This window comes from Mastigoproctus giganteus, chromosome 8 (genome assembly GCF_048544385.1).
Source record: "Mastigoproctus giganteus isolate SK-2022 chromosome 8, ASM4854438v1, whole genome shotgun sequence".
NCBI lineage: Eukaryota > Metazoa > Arthropoda > Arachnida > Uropygi > Thelyphonidae > Mastigoproctus > Mastigoproctus giganteus.
In genome coordinates this window covers 150,240,606-150,260,986 of record NC_143582.1, presented here as the reverse complement: position 1 = coordinate 150,260,986, position 20,381 = coordinate 150,240,606, and the positions used below count along the sequence as shown (strand labels likewise).

Here is a 20,381-nt window from a genome sequence, read left to right as displayed (position 1 = left end):
CCTATCTAGGTATCTTAAAAGTAATGAATGATAGGCTGAAGGATGGCCATGTTGTCAACATAGTACTGATACTCTACTATTTCCTCAAATGTAACAACAACATATACCTCTGAACAAAAGTTAATGCAGTTAGCCTTTTGATTTCCAGAGAAAATATTTCTTCATTGCCATATCACTGCTGCAAGGTGGAGTGCCACCTTGCAGCAATGATATAGCAATGAAGAAATAGAGCACTCCTCCATAAACACTGAAAGAAGTGGAAGAAACAGCTTCTGATTTGTCTCAGAAAGAGTTCATTTGAAATCTGACATAAATGCCTGTTCAAAATTAACCATTATTGATTGCAAATGCAAGAAAAGCCCTTTCATAGCTCCCCTTCCTTTTGTCTGTATCACAAAATGTACACAGGATGGAAGGTGGATGTTCCTTTCACATCATAAATGGCAGAAGAATGTGGGGACTGATATGAATATGCGATCGCTGTACCATTCCATGCAATCTTCAACAAAAACCAGATTGAAACATCACCAACTGATTCTGGTTTTTGCTGCCATACACTAGAAAATCTTCCCACTGGATAGTGTTCATATATATTTCTGAGGGAACTGCAATTCCTATATGATCTTAGTAGGGAAACAGGAATCACATCAGCCTTGGTCCTATCTCAATGGACTGTCCATGTGCCTGTAACTATGAAAGTCAAAAGTGAACCCTTATACTAATACTGATCTAATGGGTTCCAAAGTTGTTGTTATTTGGTTTTTAGGAGCATTAGCAACTAAGGCCATATTGCTCTGAGGATATGTGGTGGTCATTTCTTGACCTTTCAACATCCTCCGTATTTGGTGGTCACTGGCTCGAACCCCGGTCTAATCAAGAAGTGTGTGCTATGCACTGCTGCTCCTGCCCACCTGGCTACGGAGGCGCCGGGTTCCAAAGTACTTTTAGCAGCATTTTCATCTGTTCCACTCAATGCTTAAACCAAGATTGGCAGCTTTTGGGGCATGGTTATGGCTTATCTTATGGAGAATAATGTCACAGAATTCAGTGAAAGTAGGACACCATCTTCTGAAGCATTTCTGCTTATGGTAAAAAGTGTCCTGTCAAATCACTTAGTCCACTATCCAGCAAAAGATATAGCCACAAACACTCTTTCCATTCTGGCTTCTATACAAAATATAGTAGCATAGTTGCAAGTTCTATAATGCATGCTCCATGCTCAAATGGCAGCAGCAGCACTAGCCTACTCTGCTCTCTTCCTTATATATCCCTAGTGAAATCAAATCAGCCTTGGACCTATCTCAATGGACTGTCCATGTGCCTGTAACTATGAAAGTCAAAAGGGAGGGTAAATGTGACATTTCCTCATGTCACATTTACCCTCTCACCAGATGTAAAAAGGTTGTGCTACTACATATTGTTATTCACTATGTTTCTTGCATAATTCTTGAGCTATTCTGACAAGAGTTATTATAACATCAAGTTATTTAGATGAGATTATTTCGACACTAGTTATTTTCTCCAATTATTAGTACTTATCAGAGGTCAGAGAAAAAATAAATCCCTCTTTTCAATTTAAAGCACAGAAAATGTTGTTTCCATTTTGTTCATTTTACAAAAGCATTATGCATTAAAATTAACCTTGAATATCCTGTCATCATTAGGAGGAACAACTGCAGGGGAATCAGCAGGAGGCATAGAGGTAAATTCATCAGCAAAATTGCTTACATCTAATTCACTTATAATTTTTGGAACAAATGGAGCTGGAATCTTTTTCTGTGCTAATTCTTCCCAATTTAAACCCTGAAAAAGATAAAGAAATACAAATTTAAAACACAAACCTAAAGCAATACTCAGATATATAATTTTATTATCATTATTATTATTATTATTGTTGTTGTTAAAATTTGTTTTCATGGACCAAAAATATGGTGTACTCTTGAACAACCACAAACTAACAGTGTTTGCTAAAAACTAATCACAGAAACAAGGTATTACAATACTTAGTTACAGTATATCATATCTGTTGATATAATATACTGTAAGTGAATCAGAACTTATGTTAATTACATAAGAATTGCAACACATTAAACCACAGGCATCAGGACAACACATTACCACCTGTATTACACCTGAAAATAAAATTTACTCTATTTATTTAAATTAATAAATAATGACTATAATGAAATGTGAATTAAAAAAAGGGATTATTTTCTTTTTAAAATAGAGAACCCCCCCCTACACCAAAAAAAAAAAGAAAAAAAAAGCGGTTGAGCAGAATTCAACTTGCTTTGCTTTTTGATGAAACAATAATGGTTATAAGATCAAAGTTGACAATTATTTATGTGAAAGTTGAATTTTGCCTGGATGGGGTAATGCAATGACTTTTTTGAAATAATTATAAACTATACAAAGCAATTTTAGTTACATAGATAAAAAAAAAGCACATAAATAAATCAATTAATTGCAAGTCTAAATTTTGATTTTTAGCAAAGTAGTTGGGAATTACCTATCTTTCATTTTCTTTACTTTATATATTTGGTACACAATTCTTCTTCTGCATTGCTTTTTAAATCTGTTATTAACCAATTCAAAAGTTTATCTGATGCATAAACTTGACTTCTTTCTTTATTTGTAGCTTGCAGCTCAATTTCGAGAATTGAAATTTTGTCTGATTTCTGTAACCTCTTTGAATTTTCTGCTTCATTTTCCTTCATTTCCTCCAATTCCACTGATTTCCAGAGAGCTTCTTTTTTAGCCTGCCTTTCCTTTTCAAGCTGTATCTTTTGTGTGGGGGTATGTGCAAATCTTGCCCATTTCTTAGTAACAGAGACAAGTTCTAGCTTGTTATCATATTTCTTGAGAATATCATTATTAATTATCATAGCTACCAGGCTTTACATACCAACTAAGAAATATTGCTCAAGGTTTAGGCCTAAATGGCTGTCAGATGAACTAATGAGACATGTAGCAGAGAAGAAAAATGCATGGGATACATACAAATTAATGGGTGACATGGAAGCCTATGATAGATATAAGTTGGTCTGTAACCAAGTCACAAAGGAGATTAGGCAGGCAAAGGCAGACTACGAAAAATCCTTGGCAAAGGATGCAAAGAAAAACAGAAAAGAGTTCTTTACCTATTTAAACTCAAGAAGGAAAGGGATGAATCAGATTGGTCCACTGGATATTGATGGTTCAACAGTTGAGGATCCTGCTCGGGTGGCTAACAATCTAAACGAGTATTTTGCATCTACATTCACGCATGAGGAGTTATTCAGGAAGGAGAATGAGGTAGGTAAAGTAAACATTGGCAGTGAGCTGGATGATTTTGTAATAACTGTGAGGAAAGTGGAGGAGAGATTGTTGAGGATAAACATAAAAAAGGAACCTGGGGTGGATGGGATCTATCCAGTTATATTAAAGGAGGCAGCAAAGGAAGTAAGCAAACCCCTAGCCATAATTATGAGAGCTTCTTTGGACTCAGGGGTGGTACCCATAGACGGGAGATGTGCAAATGTAACCCCAATTCACAAAGGAGGATCAAAGGCTGACACAAGTAATTATAGACCTGTTAGTTTAACTTCTGTTCCAGGTAAATTAATGGAGGCACTGGTTAAAGAAGCACTGCAGGATCATCTAGACAAGAATTCAGTTATAGCTCAGACGCAGCATGGTTTTGTTAAGGGCAGGTCTTGCCTGACCAATTTGATTGGATACTATGATGTAGTCACAAAAGAACTGGATGCAGGGAATAACTTTGATATTATATATTTGGATCTTAGGAAGGCTTTTGATACTGTTGCACATGGAAGACTGCTGCACAAATTGGAGCAGTGTGGCATTGGAGGCAAATTGCTGCTATGGATAAAGGGATGGTTGAGTGGCAGAAGACAGAGAGTGGTAATCAATGGACACTGCTCAACGTGGACTAATGTTATTAGTGGAGTTCCTCAGGGTTCAGTGTTGGGTCCGTTGTTGTTTTCGGTGTTTATGAATGATATTGATGATGGGATATCAAGTTTAATGTCCAAGTTTGCAGATGATACAAAGGTTGGCAGGGTTGTTAAGGACACCACTGACGCTATGCTGCTGCAACAGGATCTGGAAAGGTTGAACAGATGGGCTGAGAGGTGGCAAATGAAGTTTAACATTGACAAATGTAAAGTACTACATATGGGAAACAGTAACCCCAGAGCAACGTATCAACTCTGCGGTACTACAATGACAGTGGTGGAGAATGAAAAGGACCTGGGGGTAATTGTGCAGGCAGATATGAAGTTCTCTGAGCAGTGCAGACGAGCTGCAAGAGTAGCTCATGGTGTCTTGTCAATGATATACAGGAATTTTTCTAGCAGGGATAAGGAGGTGATTATTCCCTTGTATAAGGCAATGGTTAGGCCACATCTTGAGTACTGTATACAGGTCTGGAGGCCTCATTTCAAGAAGGATGTAGAGCTGCTGGAACGGGTACAGAGAAGGGCAACAAGATTAGTGAATGGAACAAAGGGTTGCTCTTACGAAGAAAGGCTTAAGTTTTGCAAATTACAGAGTCTGGAGACTAGGCACCGGCGAGGTGATCTGATAGAGGTGTATAAGGCTTTGAATGGTTTAAGCATGCTCAATGCCAATGGGATTCTTCATCTTGCTCAGAATAATCACCTCAGAGGGCATAAATTCAAATTGAGGAAGGACGGATGTCGGATAGATGTGCGGAAATTTGCCTTTGGCCAGCAGGTGGTTGGTTGGTGGAACCGACTTCCATCACTTGTTGTTGAAGTTGATAGCCTAAACAAATTTAAGGCTCAACTGGACAGGTATTTCGAGCGAACGGAGGGGTGAAATGGGAGTAGTGTGTTTTTTTTTTTTTTTTTTGGCTGATGCTGAATAAGCTTGCTTTCTTGCATCATATGCCTCTACTAATGCTAATGCTATTAGTTTTGCATTTAAATTTCTAATTTTCACTGCATTTTACCATCAGTCATCATTTTGCTATAGTGGGAAAAACCCCATTCCACTGCCCACAAAATTGGACTTAATCCCTTGGTGTGTGGCCACCAAAGGGTTAAGTCTCACTGTCATGGGAGAGTAAAGGGCTAACTTTCACAGTCTTGATTACTGTTGGGTATTATTAATTTCCATTGAAGATTTTTTTAAGTTGGGAAAAAAAGCCCAATGCTGAACAATTCTTTCATGTTCCACTTCACTTCCAACTATATTCCTTCCAGACTATATTCAGCAAACAAGTAAACCAGCCTACATTCTCAAGTGAATTTAAAGTATGTGGAGGTTCTGGTGGATCTGTTTGTTATACCACCGATGGTTTTAAAACTGGATATCCAACATGACTTGATTCTGTTGGAGAATGTTATAAACACAAATTTCGCCAAAAATAATACTACATTATAACAAGACTTTCAAATAATCATTGTATGCATGAGACATGTTAAATACTACAAAGCTCTCTAATGAACCGAGCTCCACAACCTGTTGCACAATAGCAATAAATGCAAGGACTTCTGTTGTGTATGCACAAAAAAAAAAACACTGAAAATGAAAGGACCAATAATCTTAACACACAACACCATAGCCATCACCTTTGATGGATGAAGTGACAATTTGTGAACTTGACAAGGATCATCAGTAGACCAGTAGCAATAATTCTGTTTGTTGACATCATTATTCAAATGAAAATGTGCTTCATCATTCAAACATCTTCAGGTAAAGGTATCGTTTGCTTTAACTCCATAAAATGCATAGGTCAAAAACAATTGACAGTAAGTGTATCAGTTGTTTTTGACAGGCCCTGTGTATTAAAGATGCATCAAGATATATAAATAGAAGTTTACACAAATAGGATTTCCTGGATATCCCACAATATATATTCTAATTTGTTGTGTTTTTGATATCACTGTCAGTATTTAGAATTTATGAATTCATAATTGATAACCAACATTAAATCAAGCTAGAGAACACCATATGAAAATGCACCAAGCAAACAACAATGATCAAACTGTTTTTGCTTAGTGCATGTGTAGGGTTAAATTCCATTTTTCATATGTTATTGAAAATTTTATTGTTTATAATTAATGGATATTAACAAGGAACACAGGTATACTCAATTTACACTCCCACTTGGAATTTTTTTTATAATTTGCATATTTTCATTTGATACTTGCCTTTGATTTATTTTGCTCTTCTATTTTTATTATACTTTTTTTTTTTATTGGTCCATTCATAGTACCTGTGTTTTGTTGCAAATTCACTCTCCTCTCTCTCTCTTCTTTAGGATAACATAGATACAGTAGTACAAGCATGTAACTAGATTATACATATATATATATATATATATTATATATATATATACACACACAGAATCTGTTTCCAATGGAACTATTTTCCTTGATGTATCTTCCAAACAATCAAACAGGGGCATATTTATATAATTTTTTACCTTAAAGAACTTATGCCTTCTTAGTTCTAGAGCATCATCAGGCCCACCACCAAGCCGCTTTCTAGGATCTTTTACTAAAAGGCGTTGAATGAAATCTGCTACCTCAGGAGATAGATGATCTGGAATAGGAGGTGTGGTGCGAAGTATTCGCCTAAATTAAAATAATAATTGCTGCTACAAAATTTATTTATTTTTTTTTAATACAATTTTGTAATGAAGGTTGTTTTTCAGTGATTTTTACTCTTCAATTTTAAAAGCAAATAATGTGAAAATAAACAGATATTTCTTATTGAAGTTTTTCCACATTAGTAAAGATTAGTACAATCTTGGAGATTATCTAATAGCATATTTCAGTAGTTATTTTTAATTAAACTTTTAAATATAAAATTTTAAATTAAATATAAAATGAAGATTTTGTCATTAAAAAAGGTAAAATTTCAGGTTCTTCATCACATTAATTATTATTTTTTAATAAAAATAATATTTGGCACTTTTTCAATGGAAAACTTGTTATGGAGGCTGTTACACAAATGAATAAATGGCTACTCTATATTGTTTACATTCAGTCAACCTCTCTGTAGGAATACAGAGAGTCTTTGATTGATCAATGTGTTCATTAACCCATGTGTTTTATTAACTAAGCTGTTGAGGAACCAGTAAACAATCCACCATCAACAACAGTTATAACTAAGTTAAAGATGTGAATAGAATAATACAAATATGCAGTACAGAGTTATAACTATATAGTATTAGTAGTGGCAAACAATGCAAGGAAGCAAGTAATATACAGCATTTGCCAAAAATAATTAAATAATAAATTAAAGAAACCTCTACTTGTCTCATCTGTATATCCATCTAACAGTTCTTGTAATCTTTCCTTAAATTTCTTCAAGCTATCCAATTCCACAACACAAGATAGAAATTTTTTCCAACAATTGATTACTCTCTTGAAAGTAATCAATCGGAAAATTTAACATACCTATCCTGCAACTTTTTTTTCCAATTTAAATTTATGTTTCTTTAAGTGTATTGTACTAGAAGGAGAATCCTTACTCTTACAAAGCAAGCATTCAGAGTTTATTCACTCCATTTAAAGCCTTAACTACTTCAATCAGATCTCCTAACAGATGCCTAGTTTTCAGAAACAACAATTTGCAGAACTGAGGTCTTTCTTGGTCAGAGTGCCCTACTGAATCCCTGGATGGGTGGAGAGAAGCCCAACAGATCGACATCCCACCTAAAACGATGCCTTCAGACCTATATGCAGTATTCAAGATGCAACCTAAACACTGTCTAAAACAGTGGGATAATCATCTCTATGTTCCCGCTGAAAAAACTGATATATCACTGACAGAACCCCATCAGCTGTCCCAAAAGCATATACCCATGGGTGTCTTTTTCATTCTCCACCTTGAACGTCATACTACCCAACCAGGTAGTTCCAAGCTCAAGGTATGTTATGCTGGGATTAATGGAATCCATATATGAGGTAACCTGCATTTATCAAAGTTAAACAATGTGGTTAGCCTTCACAATCTGGTACCCCTTTTGCAAGTAGCAGTGATTGACATGCCTAGCCCGCTATGGTTAGTCAGGGTATTTATCCCCCCCACAGCTGTTTTAATATCAGAAAATGACTATTTGATTTGAAAACAGCAGCAGGACCAAGACTAACCTAACCAAGACTAACTAACCCTAACCAAGACTAGCCATAGTGAGCTATGCATGTCCATCACTGCTATTCACAACGATCATTGGAGGAAGAGGTACCAGATTGTTACTCCAAGTGTTATTGTAGCAGCAGCAGCAGCATACTCTGATTCCTGTCATTAATGATCTTGCCAACCTTAATATCATTAACTTTATCTGATTGAGGTGTATAAGGCCTTGAATGGTTGGAGCAGGCTCAATTCTGATGGGATATTTCCACTTGCTCAGATTAAGAACCTGAGGGAGCATAAATTCAAATTGAAGACAGACAGTTGTAGAATACTGCAATAATTAGACTCAAACACCAGCCAAGCGATTAAAAATTTTACTATAAAATAAAATAAAATACAAAAATAAAATATAATAAAATACTATGATACAATATCGGGAGACTAAACTATTACAATAAAATAAAATACAATAAAACAATTAAAAACAATACTAAAATCAATAAAATTTGCTAAAATATCGGAGATTTCAGAGACTTCTGTCTCCTTCAACAGTGTACTATTACTGCAGTGACACATCTTAAATAGCAGGTCCATGGCACTCAAACACGTGATTCACCAGGCACATGGTCAGCATTTCCCACATGCGCTTCGGAAACGGAAGTGGCTTGGGAGCGTGTCAAACGGAACTGGTCATTCCGTCTGAGGACAACCGCCTCAAACAGGGGGTGTAAACGCATACCCCTGTCCCTGTTAATAGTATTATGACTGGATGAACTGATTCGCAAGCTCTCGAGCCACTTGTGTTCCCAAAATCCATGGGCACGGTCAGTAATGACCGCGTCAGGAGAGATCCGATGTTGCTTCTCCCAGAAATGCTCTGCCACAGCAGACTTCACATAGTTTCCAGTCTTAATAGTGGTCATGTGCTCCTCCAGACAGTCTTTTAAATGTCGCCCCGTCTCCCCCCACATAACTCTCCTCACAATCCGGGCACTTGATCTCATAGACCACACTACTAGTAAAGTCTTGGGCTACGGGATCTTTGACTTGAGACAACTGTGTGCCACCTCCGTCCCGGAAGCTGCACACAGCGGGTCTGACACTGCCACAATGCCCGGATAGTAAGGAATGTATGCAGTAGCCACAGGGGCAGGCGACTCCCTACAACTGGAATCTACCCTATTAATATATTTGTCTAAGACCTTCTGGGGGTACCCACACTTGCTGAGGTCTGCCATGACTCTACAAATTTCCATTTCCTTATCCTCAGGGGTACTACAGTGGATCCACACCCTATTCAACAATGCCCTGGCTACACTATTCTTACGTTGATAAGCCTGTGCCGAGCTGTAATGAACATACTGGCTATGGCACGTTGGCTTTCTATAGATTGTTGTCTTTATTCTAGGCCCATTTCTGCTAACCAGGACATCCAGAAACGAGAGGGACCCAGCTGTTTCCACCTCTGAGATAAATTGTATAACTGGGGAGAAGCTGTTAAGTAAATTGAGCACTTCATCTTCCTTCCCCTTTTTTATAAAGGTGAACGTATCATCCACATATCTCCTCCACTCGCGCATGGGGAAATCCAACTGATGAAACACCCTGGTTTCTAGTTCCTCCATGGCCAAATTGGCCACAATGGCACTGATGGGGGAACTCATGCCCGTGCCATGGACCTGCTTATACATAACATTTTGAAAAATCATGGTAGTGCTAGCGAGGCAGAACTCTATGCCTTTACAGATATCATCGATACTTAATAAACATCTAGCACTTAAGGTATCATCCTGTTCCAAGGCCAATTTTACACAATGCACCCATGTCTAATGGGGGATACACATGAACAAAGATACGTCAAAAGAAATCATAAGTTCATCTTCACCTATAAACTGGCTTCTTATAAAATTTACAAATTCCTTGCTATCTTTAAGTACCAAACTGGAGCATCCCACTATAGGAGAAACAATATTAGCTAAAAATCCCGATAAGGCATAAGTTGGACTATCCACAAATGATACTATTGGTCTCAGTGGAACACCCACCTTGTGCGTCTTTGGGAGGCCATAGAACCGGGGTATTTGACATTCTGAGGCATGTAGAGTCCAATAAATATCTAAGAGTTCTTTAGATATTTTGCCTGCCTTATGCCAGCCCTGTATAATGTTATTAACTTGTCTTTCCAAACCAGCTAACGGATTTTGATGGGTAACTTTATATACGTTGGTATCCTGTAAAAGATCTAGAGCTTTTGCACAATAATCTTCTTTGTTCAGTATAACTGTAGATCTGCCTTTGTCAGCAGGTAACATTATAATATCCTCATCCTGTCTAAGCTGTCTTAATGCTCTTTCATGTCTATGGCTGAGATTAGAATGCACCGTCCTGGCCTGACTTAAAATCGCCGCAATCCTAACCCGTATCTCATCAGCCTGGTTCACGGGAAGCTTGTTGATGGCTTTCTCCACTCCCATAGCTATCTCCACAATGGGAGGCTTAGCAGGAACTAGAGCAAACTTTGGACCCAGGCTCAATACTTCCTCCTGTTCTTCAGTAAACTGTTTGCCACTTAAGTTATGAATAAAGTTACCAATATCCCTATTACGTACAACCACAGATTCCTCTAGCAACCTATTGAATTTGTTAGTTTGCCTGCGCTTGTGAATGTCCGCAACCCTGGTTGCTTTATCTGCCACTAACCTCAAAATCAGCGCACAATGAACCGGGGTTAGACTGGTGCTAATATATTCTAACATCAATCCAATAAGTCTTCTAATATCTCTCAGGTCATTATGTAATTTGGAAATCCAAATACTTAAAACTTTTCTTTGATAGAGTTTGGTAACTCTCCCCAGATAGTCGTCATTAAATGGCATTCTAACCCGAATATATGTGGACAATACGTTCACCATTATAAAAAGGGGGAAGGAAGATGAAGTGCTCAATTTACTTAACAGCTTCTCCCCAGTTATACAATTTACTTCGGAGGTGGAAACAGCTGGGTCCCTCCCATTTCTGGATGTCCTGGTTAGCAGAGATGGGCCCAGAATAAAGACAACAATCTATAGAAAGCCAATGTATAGAAAGCCAATGCATTTGCAACTATGCACACTGAATTTGATTGAAGCAAAAAAGAAATGTTCAACGAACATGTAAATAGAATTATTTATTCAATTGTTTTATCTCATGCACAGGAAAAATTACAAAAGTGTACAAAATTACAAAAATTTCAAAATTATAAAATGAGAGAAGAGACAGGCATAACATTAGCAAGTTTTACCTTTCAAGCATCGTTGCCAGAATTAACTCTCCAGCTGATAAGTACAGCACTGTGGAAGTTGAGGGCTGTCGAGATTTAGAAGGGGTTTTTCTCAACACATCACAAAATTTCTGTGCAGCTGCAGAATCGTCACTGGTGACTTCACCGCATACTTTAATGTTTTAGAAACCAGCGTGATGGTTGAACCTATTAACCACCCCCTTTCCTTGTAATCAACTTAGCTTGCGGTTCATCGTACTTATCCTTAATATCATCATAAATACTTCTTGATTTTGCTTGAATGGTCATTGGACTCAGGGACACTTGCTTCTGAATCTGATTTTTTATCCATATTATTAATAGCTTTTCCATCTTTGATATAGCACTTGAATGCTGTTTTGTGATCACTGTTGATCTTAAATATGTTGATCCTTTAACACGTTCTTTTATACGTGCACTGTCCCTTAAACTATATTCACTGTTGAAACAGTGAGACCTAATTCCATACAATAGATGGCAAACTTTGTCCTGTTTCGTACTTCTTAATTAATCATCTTCATTTCTAAATCAATTTTGTTTCATTTCCTAGCTCTGCCAGCACTTGCACTTTCCATTGGTCCCTTTCCCTTCACCATTGTAATAAGTAAATAGGAATGAAGAGAAGATTCTGAATATTCATTTATGTTTTTTATATGATTGAAGATTTCAGTGAAGGGGAACTCATTTCACTACAGTACCATAACGTAAAAATCCACAGAATTCAAGTTATCGGTATTATTGCAAATGCAATAAGATCAAATTTACTATACGTTTATAACAGATTACACTAACAGAAAAGACCAATAAACCGGAAAGTGCAAATTGTTTTTATTGTTTTATGGTAGTGACCACCAGAAATATGTATTAGAAAAATATCACAAAGGCATTCAAAACTGATTCTTTAACAGGAACATATGATAACGATGAAGGTGTAGTGCAATAACCTTTTAGAGAGATAAATAGCTTAGTTATATAGCAAAAATTTCACCTTAAGAGGTCTTGGAACAAATTACCAAAAAAAAAAGTGTTATTGGTTTCACATTTATGGAGGTATTCATGATACCTCCATTTATTCCTATGGGATGCAAAATAAGTTTCCACAATTTTTTTTTTAAGTTTGCACCAGTCAGCAAAACCTTACATAAAGTCAAATTTCAGTAAGTTGAGTATTATGTACACCGTGGAATGTCTGTACTTTCTTATTTTCTGGAATTGTTTATTGAATATGCTAAGCATACTCTGCATAACCACTCTCTGGTGGAAAACAGAGGACTAATGCTGGTGGGAGTCTTCCTCTTGCTCAGATTACGCACTTCAGGGGACATAAATTCGAACTGAGGAAAGACAGTTGTACAATAGATGTGCAGAAATTTGCCTTTAGCCAGTAGGTGGTTGATTACTGGAACAAACTTCAATCTGTTGTTGTGGAAGTTGATAGTTAAATAAATTCAAGGAAGAGCTGAACAAACTTCTGGAGCAAATGGATGAGTGAAACTGAAGTGGTTGTTTTTTTTTTTTTTTTTTTGGCTGATGCTGTATAAGCTTGCTTTCTTGCATCATATGTTTTTGGCTCATTAAGTTTAAACTGATTAAGCTCATTAAGTTTTTGATTGTTTCATTCAAAAACTTAATGAAACAATTTATTCCTAAAGGAGTGATTTTAGTAATGCAATACCAGTAAGCAATTTCAATCTGGAGATCCAAAACCAGCCCAACAGTAACATGAGGCTAAGAATGGCACTGAGAAAGAGAACATCACAAAGTTGTGAGCAACATGCCTGATCTGAAGATGGCTAAAACAAATACTGATCTGAAGAGTTTGTGAGTAAAAGATCAAGAGTGTCAAGCAACTGGTTAAAATAATAAAATAAAATTAAATTAAAATAAAGCAAATAAAATTAAAAATAAACAAACGATTGCTGATAACAAAAGTCTCAGTGATTCTCAACAGCTAGGTTAGTAAAATGAAAAGGCAGAACCTAGCTAGGCTAATAAATATTAGTCACCAAGGAAAATTACTTCAATTTTACTGAATAAAAAAAAAAAAAAATGGTGTAAACATATTTTGTAACAAAGTGAATAAAAATAAAAAGAGAGTAATTAACTCTCTTCCTTTTTTAACTTTTATTTTAACTTCTTTTTTTTCTCTAACTTTTGCAACTTGACTTTCTATAGTCCAACTTTCCTAACAGTGAAGTAATTTTCCTATGGCGATTTTAATGTTCACAACTCCAGCTGGCTTCCATTTTCTAGTCACACTGACCCAGCAGGTCGAGATGCTGAGGCTTTTGCAATTACTAATGACCTAGCACAGATTGTTCATTTACCTACAAGAATACCGGACAATCCTAATCATACAGCCAATACACTTGATCTTTTTCTCACAAACAACCCTTCTAAGTACACGGTCGAAGTGAGAGGTCCTTTAGGCACTTCAGATCACAACTTGGTGATTGTCTCTTCTCCAATGGAACCTTTATCTCATGGCTATTCCGAATCTCGTGTTGTTTGGCATTACAAGAATGCAAAATGGGATGACCTGCGAGACTTCTTTTCTTCTTTTCCTTGGTCGGATTACTGTTTCAAAACTTCTGATGTCAACGTTTGCTCAGATCGTGTCAGTGAAATTATTCTTGCAGGAATAGAATCCTTTATCCCACACTCCACTTTAAAATCTCTTCCTTTATCTAAACCTTGGTTTTCCAATAAATGTGCTAAGGCTGTTTAAGAGAAGAATGTTGCATATCGTAATTGGCTTGTTTCTAATTCTTCAGTTTCATTTTCTGCCTACACCAAAGCTCGCAACAATTGTAAAGCAGTTATTAATCAGTCCAAACTAGAGTTTGAACAGGCTAAGAGTAGAAAACTTGCTTCTTGCACTAATGATAGCCGAGCATTCTGGTCTCTTGCCAAAGCTATTGGCCGCAACTTTTGCCCATCTCTGCTCCCACCTCTGTCCAAACCAGATGGTTCTGTTGTCACTTCAGCCAAGGATAAAGCTGACCTGCTAGCATCCCATTTTTCTTCCAGCTCATGTATTAATGATCTTGGTAAAACACCTCCCACCATTCCCAACACGCTCCATTCAATGCCTCCTGTGGTCTTCCGTCAAAAGGATATCAGAAGGATTTTGATGAATCTTGATGCTAAGAAAGCTCCAGGTCCTGATGGTATTTCTCCACTTGTTCTCAAAACCTGTGCTCCTGAACTTACTCCTATTCTTTGTTCCCTTTTTTCACTTTCTTATTCCAAAGGTGTTTTTCCTTCTGCTTGGAAATTTGCTCATATCCAACCAGTTCCTAAAAAGAGTGACAAATCCCTCCCATCCAATTATCATCCCATTTCAATTACTTCTACTCTCTTTCTAAAGTAATGGAGAAATCAATTAACCGCCAACTCTTAAACTACCTAGAAACCTTCCGTCTGATCAACGATCGCCAGTATGGATTCCGTCAGTGTCGATCCACTGGTGATATTCTGGCTTATGTTACGCATTTATGGACTAATTCAATGGAAAGGTTCGGTGAAACACAAGTAGTTGCTCTTGACATCTCAAAGGCTTTTGATCGTGTTTGGCATAAAGGTCTTCTAAACAAGCTTCCATCTTATGGTTTGCCAACTGTTTTTAGTAATTGGTCATCCAGTTTTCTCTCTGATCGCTCACTGAGGGTGATGGTAAATGGCTCACTGTCTTCTAACTTCTCCACTAATGCCGGTGTCCCCCAAAGTTCAGTTCTTTCCTCCACTCTTTTCCTTTTGTATATTAATGACCTTCTTCCATTGACTGTAAATCCTATCCATAGTTTTGCCGACGATAGCACATTGCATTCCACTTTCCATTTTAAGAAAACTTGCCCTGCTCAATCAGCTTCAACTTCTCGAAAATCTGCTACCAATTCCTTAAATGCCGATCTCCAGGTAATTTTCCAGTGGGGCAAACACAACTTAGTTGATTTCAATCCTTCTAAAACTCAGTCTTGTCTTATATCTCGCAAAAAGGATTCTTCTGCTCCTATACTTATCTTTAGTGACACTCCGATTTCTAGGCAAAATGATATATCTCTTTTGGGGATTACCCTGACTTCTAATCTCTCTTGGAACAAGCACATTACAAATATTGCTTCCTCTGCATCTAAAAAACTTGGTTTTCTCTTTCGCTCTCGGTGTTACTTTTCTTCCAAACAGCTGCTCACTCTGTATAAATCGCAAATCTGCCCAGCCATGGAATATTGTTCCCACATCTGGGGTGGTGCCCCCAAAACCTCTCTCAGGCTTCTTGATTCCATTCAGAAGAGGGCAGTTAGGTTAATTAATGATTCATCTCTAACAGAGTCTCTCCACTTGCTTTCTCATAGACGTACTGTTTCTGCTGCATGCCTCTTCTACAGATACTTCCATGGGCACTGTTCTTCTGAAATTGGCTTCTATAATTCCCGCTCTCTCTTTCAAAACAGTTCAAACACGTGCCGCCACTAGCCAACATCCATTTACTGTCCAACTTCAAACCCACAGAACCAACTTTTCATCTTCCTCATTTATTCATTCAACTGCCGTTTTCTGGAACAACCTTCCTTCATATGTATTTCCTGAAAATTACAATCTACAGCACAAGTTCAAGTCCAATGTCAACAAATATCTTCTTTCTTCTTCTCAACCTCCAACCCAAGCATGGTACTAAGTACTATAGGTTCTAATACCTCTCGTGTTTGGGGTTCACGTAAAAAAATAAATAAATAAAAAAATTAGGGCAAGTTAAATGAATGAGAGATGAGAAAACCAATAGTCGTGATTACATTAGATCAAGACAGGCTACAGACAAAATAGATGTGACTAAAATTTAACATTGAGATTATATATAAAGGGTTTTCCAATAGTAACGCTCGATGTTTGGCAACAGCGCATGACGAAGTCGACAGTCACACAGGTGGTATCTTTGGTAGCCGTATTCAGTTAGTCTCTGCATTTTATTATGGAGCGTTACATGACTGAGCAACGAGTCGAAATTGTAAAAAATCAAAACCAATGTTCTATTCGTCAAACGTTTCGTGCACTCCGTGCAGTTTATGGTGTCGACGAACGTCCTTCAGAATCCACAATTCGCCGTTTAATAAACAAATTCGAAGCAACTGGGTCTGTGGCAAATCTGAAAGTGCCTGTACGTCAGCGAAATGCAAGATCCGTTGAAAATATTGCTGCAGTCCGGGAAAGTGTGCGTGAGAATCCGCAACAGTCCATTCCGCGTCGGGCTCAAGAACTTGGCCTGTCTTCGACGACAACTTGGCGAATCCTGCATAAGGACTTAGGGCTTCACCCTTATAAAGTGCAATTAACCCAACAACTAAAGCCCAACGATCATGCGCAGCGGCGTGCATTCGCTGATTGGGCGCTAGAGCAGTTGGAGGTCGATCCTGATTTTGGGCGAAAAATAATGTTTAGTGACGAGGCTCATTTCTGGTTAAGTGGCTTTGTTAACAAGCAAAATTGCCGAATTTGGAGCAACGAAAACCCACGGGAGATTCATGAGGTCCCACTACATTCCGAAAAGACTAGGCACCCGGACCGTTGGTCAGACGGCTGTAGTTCAAAGTGCTCCGTATTTGTTTAATCAAAAAAGTAAATCAAAGTGCTCCAACTGAACTTAAATTGTGTTCTTCGGATTCCTTAGGTGATGGTGAGTCCCCAGATATCTTTATATTGCCAAACTTCTAAGGCGTTTTGAAATTATGACTATTTTTCAAATTCTTGCTGTTGTCGTGGTCACTCACGAACGCCAGCGTTGTAACGCCATATAGGTTTGGCTGTTGTGTATTATAGGATTCTTTTAGTTTCTTCTGTTGGTGATATATTCCTTGTAGTTGAATCCAGGTAATGAACATTGTTCCCTGAACTTTCAACTGGACGTCCGATTTTAAAAGATATAATTTTTGAAATGTATAACTTGGTTATTTTGGAGTTATGGCTCACTATGTTTTTGTGTATAATAATTCAGTTACCTGGTGGCAGCCATACCCTCTTCCTTGAGTGTTGAGAACAAAGGCGTTTGTTCCCAGAGTGTGATCACGTGACCAGTCACATGATCAGCCTGATTGGCTGGGGAAGACTCCTGCTTACTAACGGAACTCAGTGACATTGCTCAAGTGAATAAAGTGTCTTTATATCTATAATATGCAAATGAGGAATGAATTATTAATGAGGATTATTAATTAATGATAGTATTAGGAAATTATGAAGCAATAGCTACTCCATCCTTAATAACTTTTAGCTATAATAATCTGATTAGTATGTCTAAAGTGTGTTGTGCATATTGCCTACTGTGACGTCATTCTGTACGTGGCACACGTTTACTAGTACGTGTGGACAAATAGTGCCCCCTTTTAACTGATTTCCATAGAACTACAAAATTCAGGAGCTTTGTTCCTCCTTCTGTAGACCTTTCAGAAGAAATCAAATTTAATCAGGAGCAACCCTTTACAATTGCTTTATTATAACTTTATTGGTCTTTCACCCCAACCATACAACCTTTAGACATGTGCTCAAGAGAAGCATCCTCATCGTCGGCTGACGAGAATGCTGTAGCAGACGATTCAGACCAAGTTGGCCTCCAGCCTCCCAAAGTCAAGTCCAAGAAAAAGAAACAGAAAAGTAAGAGGAGAGCAAAAACCAGAACACCCCAGTCTCCTCAAACCATACTAGAATTTCTGAACAAAGTGCCTCTTGATGAATCTGACCCTGTGATCTCATCTAAGTTCCAATTTAACACCTCAACGCCAGTAGCAGATCGCCTAGCCCCTGTCCCTCCTAATCTGCAACCTTCACAGGCAAGCTCTCCCTACACTGGGAAATTACAAACTACTCTCTCTCCAACAGCTATAAGTGCTCCTGCCTCCCAGGCAGCTTCAGGGCCCTCCCCCAATCTAGCCGAGAGTCCTAGAACAGTATCTGCAGCCAAACTATCAACTAATCTTCCTACCCCATCAGGGGCCCCTAAGACCTCCTCTGTCAAACAACCAGAGGGACCGCGCACAGCATTCGATCAGACTGAAGCAGAAGGCCTCCCCCAATCCAGAAAACTAACCGTCACAGCAACTACACCTTCTGCATACCCTACAACTCATAAACCTATAGATGAAGACTCTCCAACCCATCAAATAATATCTGCTTTACGTAGGAATCTTGTGACCTTTCTTAATCAAGATAATAGTCGATTCACCAGACAAGCGGCAAGTTATGTCCAGGAACTCTGGGCCACCCTTGAATCTATTACCACTGCCCTCCTCATCAACAGCGAGAAACTAAAAACCACTAACGAGGAACTTAAGACAAGAACCTCCATCCTTGAGAAGGTGCTGGACAGTCTACCAAATCTTCCTACACCACAGTCTCCACAGCGTACTCCCACATATGCACAAGCGCTGAGGATTCCAAACAACAAAGAGTCAAACCCAAAAGCCCCGCAACCTAGAAAACAACCGCTACTTCGAACACCAAACCTAGTGGTCCTCAGACCAGCAGAGATAGAAGGAACACAAACAAGTGAGGATTTTAAAACCACAATAATGAAAAAACTGAAGGATGATTTAAAGACAACAAAGATAAAAGCGATTAGAAAGACGAGAAACGTAGGAGTAATAATAGAAACAGAGTCAAGGGAGGATATCAAGAATATCGTGGAAAACCCCAAGATAGCCACACTGGGTATCACTGCAGAGCCACCCAAGAGAAGAGGACCATCAATATTAATTTTCGACGTCAACAAAGATGTGACACCTGCCCAACTTGCCGAGGAAGTGGTAACTCGTAATCTACAAGGGATAAATAAAGACATGACAAATCTTGTGCAACCAAGATATTCAAAAAAATCAAAGTCAGGAGAAAACAACTGGATAGTGGAACTGGCTCCTGCCGCTTGGCAGATACTAAAACACCAGACAAGACTCTATATTGAGTGGGGTAGCCACAGGTTCAGGGAGCATATGACCGTGCCTAAATGCTATAAATGCTGCAGGTATGGCCACACCTCCCATACATGCACTCAGATCACACCAACTTGCGGCCACTGCTCTAGCAAAGGACATCAATACAACAGCTGTCCAAACAAGGAGCAAGAACCGGTTTGTGTGAATTGTAAATCCTCAAAGCTCGAACACACCCATTCCATCAGGGACCCAAAATGTCCGACGTACAACAAGATAAAGAGTTTATACCAAATGAGGACTGATTATGGCAATACAATTTAAAAAGTTCAATACAACCAAGCTGTTAATACTACAACAAAACGCACACCATGCCAGAGCAGTGCCTGAACAACTCAGAAAAATAGCTGACGAGGAAAATGCCGACATCCTCTTGTTGCAGGAACCCTACACCCACTCCAAAAAAGTAAGGGGCTATCCAATAGCATATAAAATCATACAGGCTGAGAATGAGACCCCAAAAGCGGCCATAGTGATCCGCAATCCAGCCATTACTGCCACCCGTATCACACAACTCTGCACAGGCTGGGCTGCTTGTGCCCATATAATATCACCCCTGGGATCCTTCTACGCGATTGCCTTGTATTGTAGGCCGGGGGAAGAAATAACATTTGCCACGAGATACCTTCAGGTTGTGTTGGACACTCTCCCAGGCCAACGGATCTTGGTAGGGGCGGATGTAAACTGCCGCTCCCCGGCTTGGCACAGCGAAACACCGGACAGAAGGGGCTCTGGAAATGGGCAGCGTCTCGAGGAGTTCCTGGCGAATTCTCCCTTGACAGTCCTAAACAGGCCTCACCACCTACCTACGTTTTGTAACACTCTGTGGGAGGCAACAATTGACGTCACCCTTGCCACCGGAAACCTTGCAGGATACATCACTGGCTGGACAGTCCAAGACTCCTGGACCACGTCTGACCACAGAGTGATTACTTTCCAAATCAACCGATCTCTCTATAGAACACCAATAGCCAAACAGATGCTTAACCGCTTTG

General features: G+C 38.6%; 1 protein-coding gene across 2 annotated transcripts in view; it reads right to left on the bottom strand.

Annotated features, from left to right (window-relative positions):
* LOC150081915 (ribosomal protein S6 kinase alpha-5-like) overlaps positions 1-20,381 on the bottom strand; it is a 624,627-nt gene that overhangs the window by 99,484 nt on the left and 504,762 nt on the right. For both annotated transcript variants that reach the window (XM_090379821.1, XM_090379820.1), the window contains exons 8-9: positions 6,455-6,605; positions 1,642-1,803 (exon numbers count right to left, since the gene is read on the bottom strand). In XM_090379821.1, coding sequence (XP_090235947.1) covers positions 1,642-1,803; positions 6,455-6,605 — 313 coding nt within the window. The remainder of the gene's footprint in view (positions 1-1,641; positions 1,804-6,454; positions 6,606-20,381) is intronic.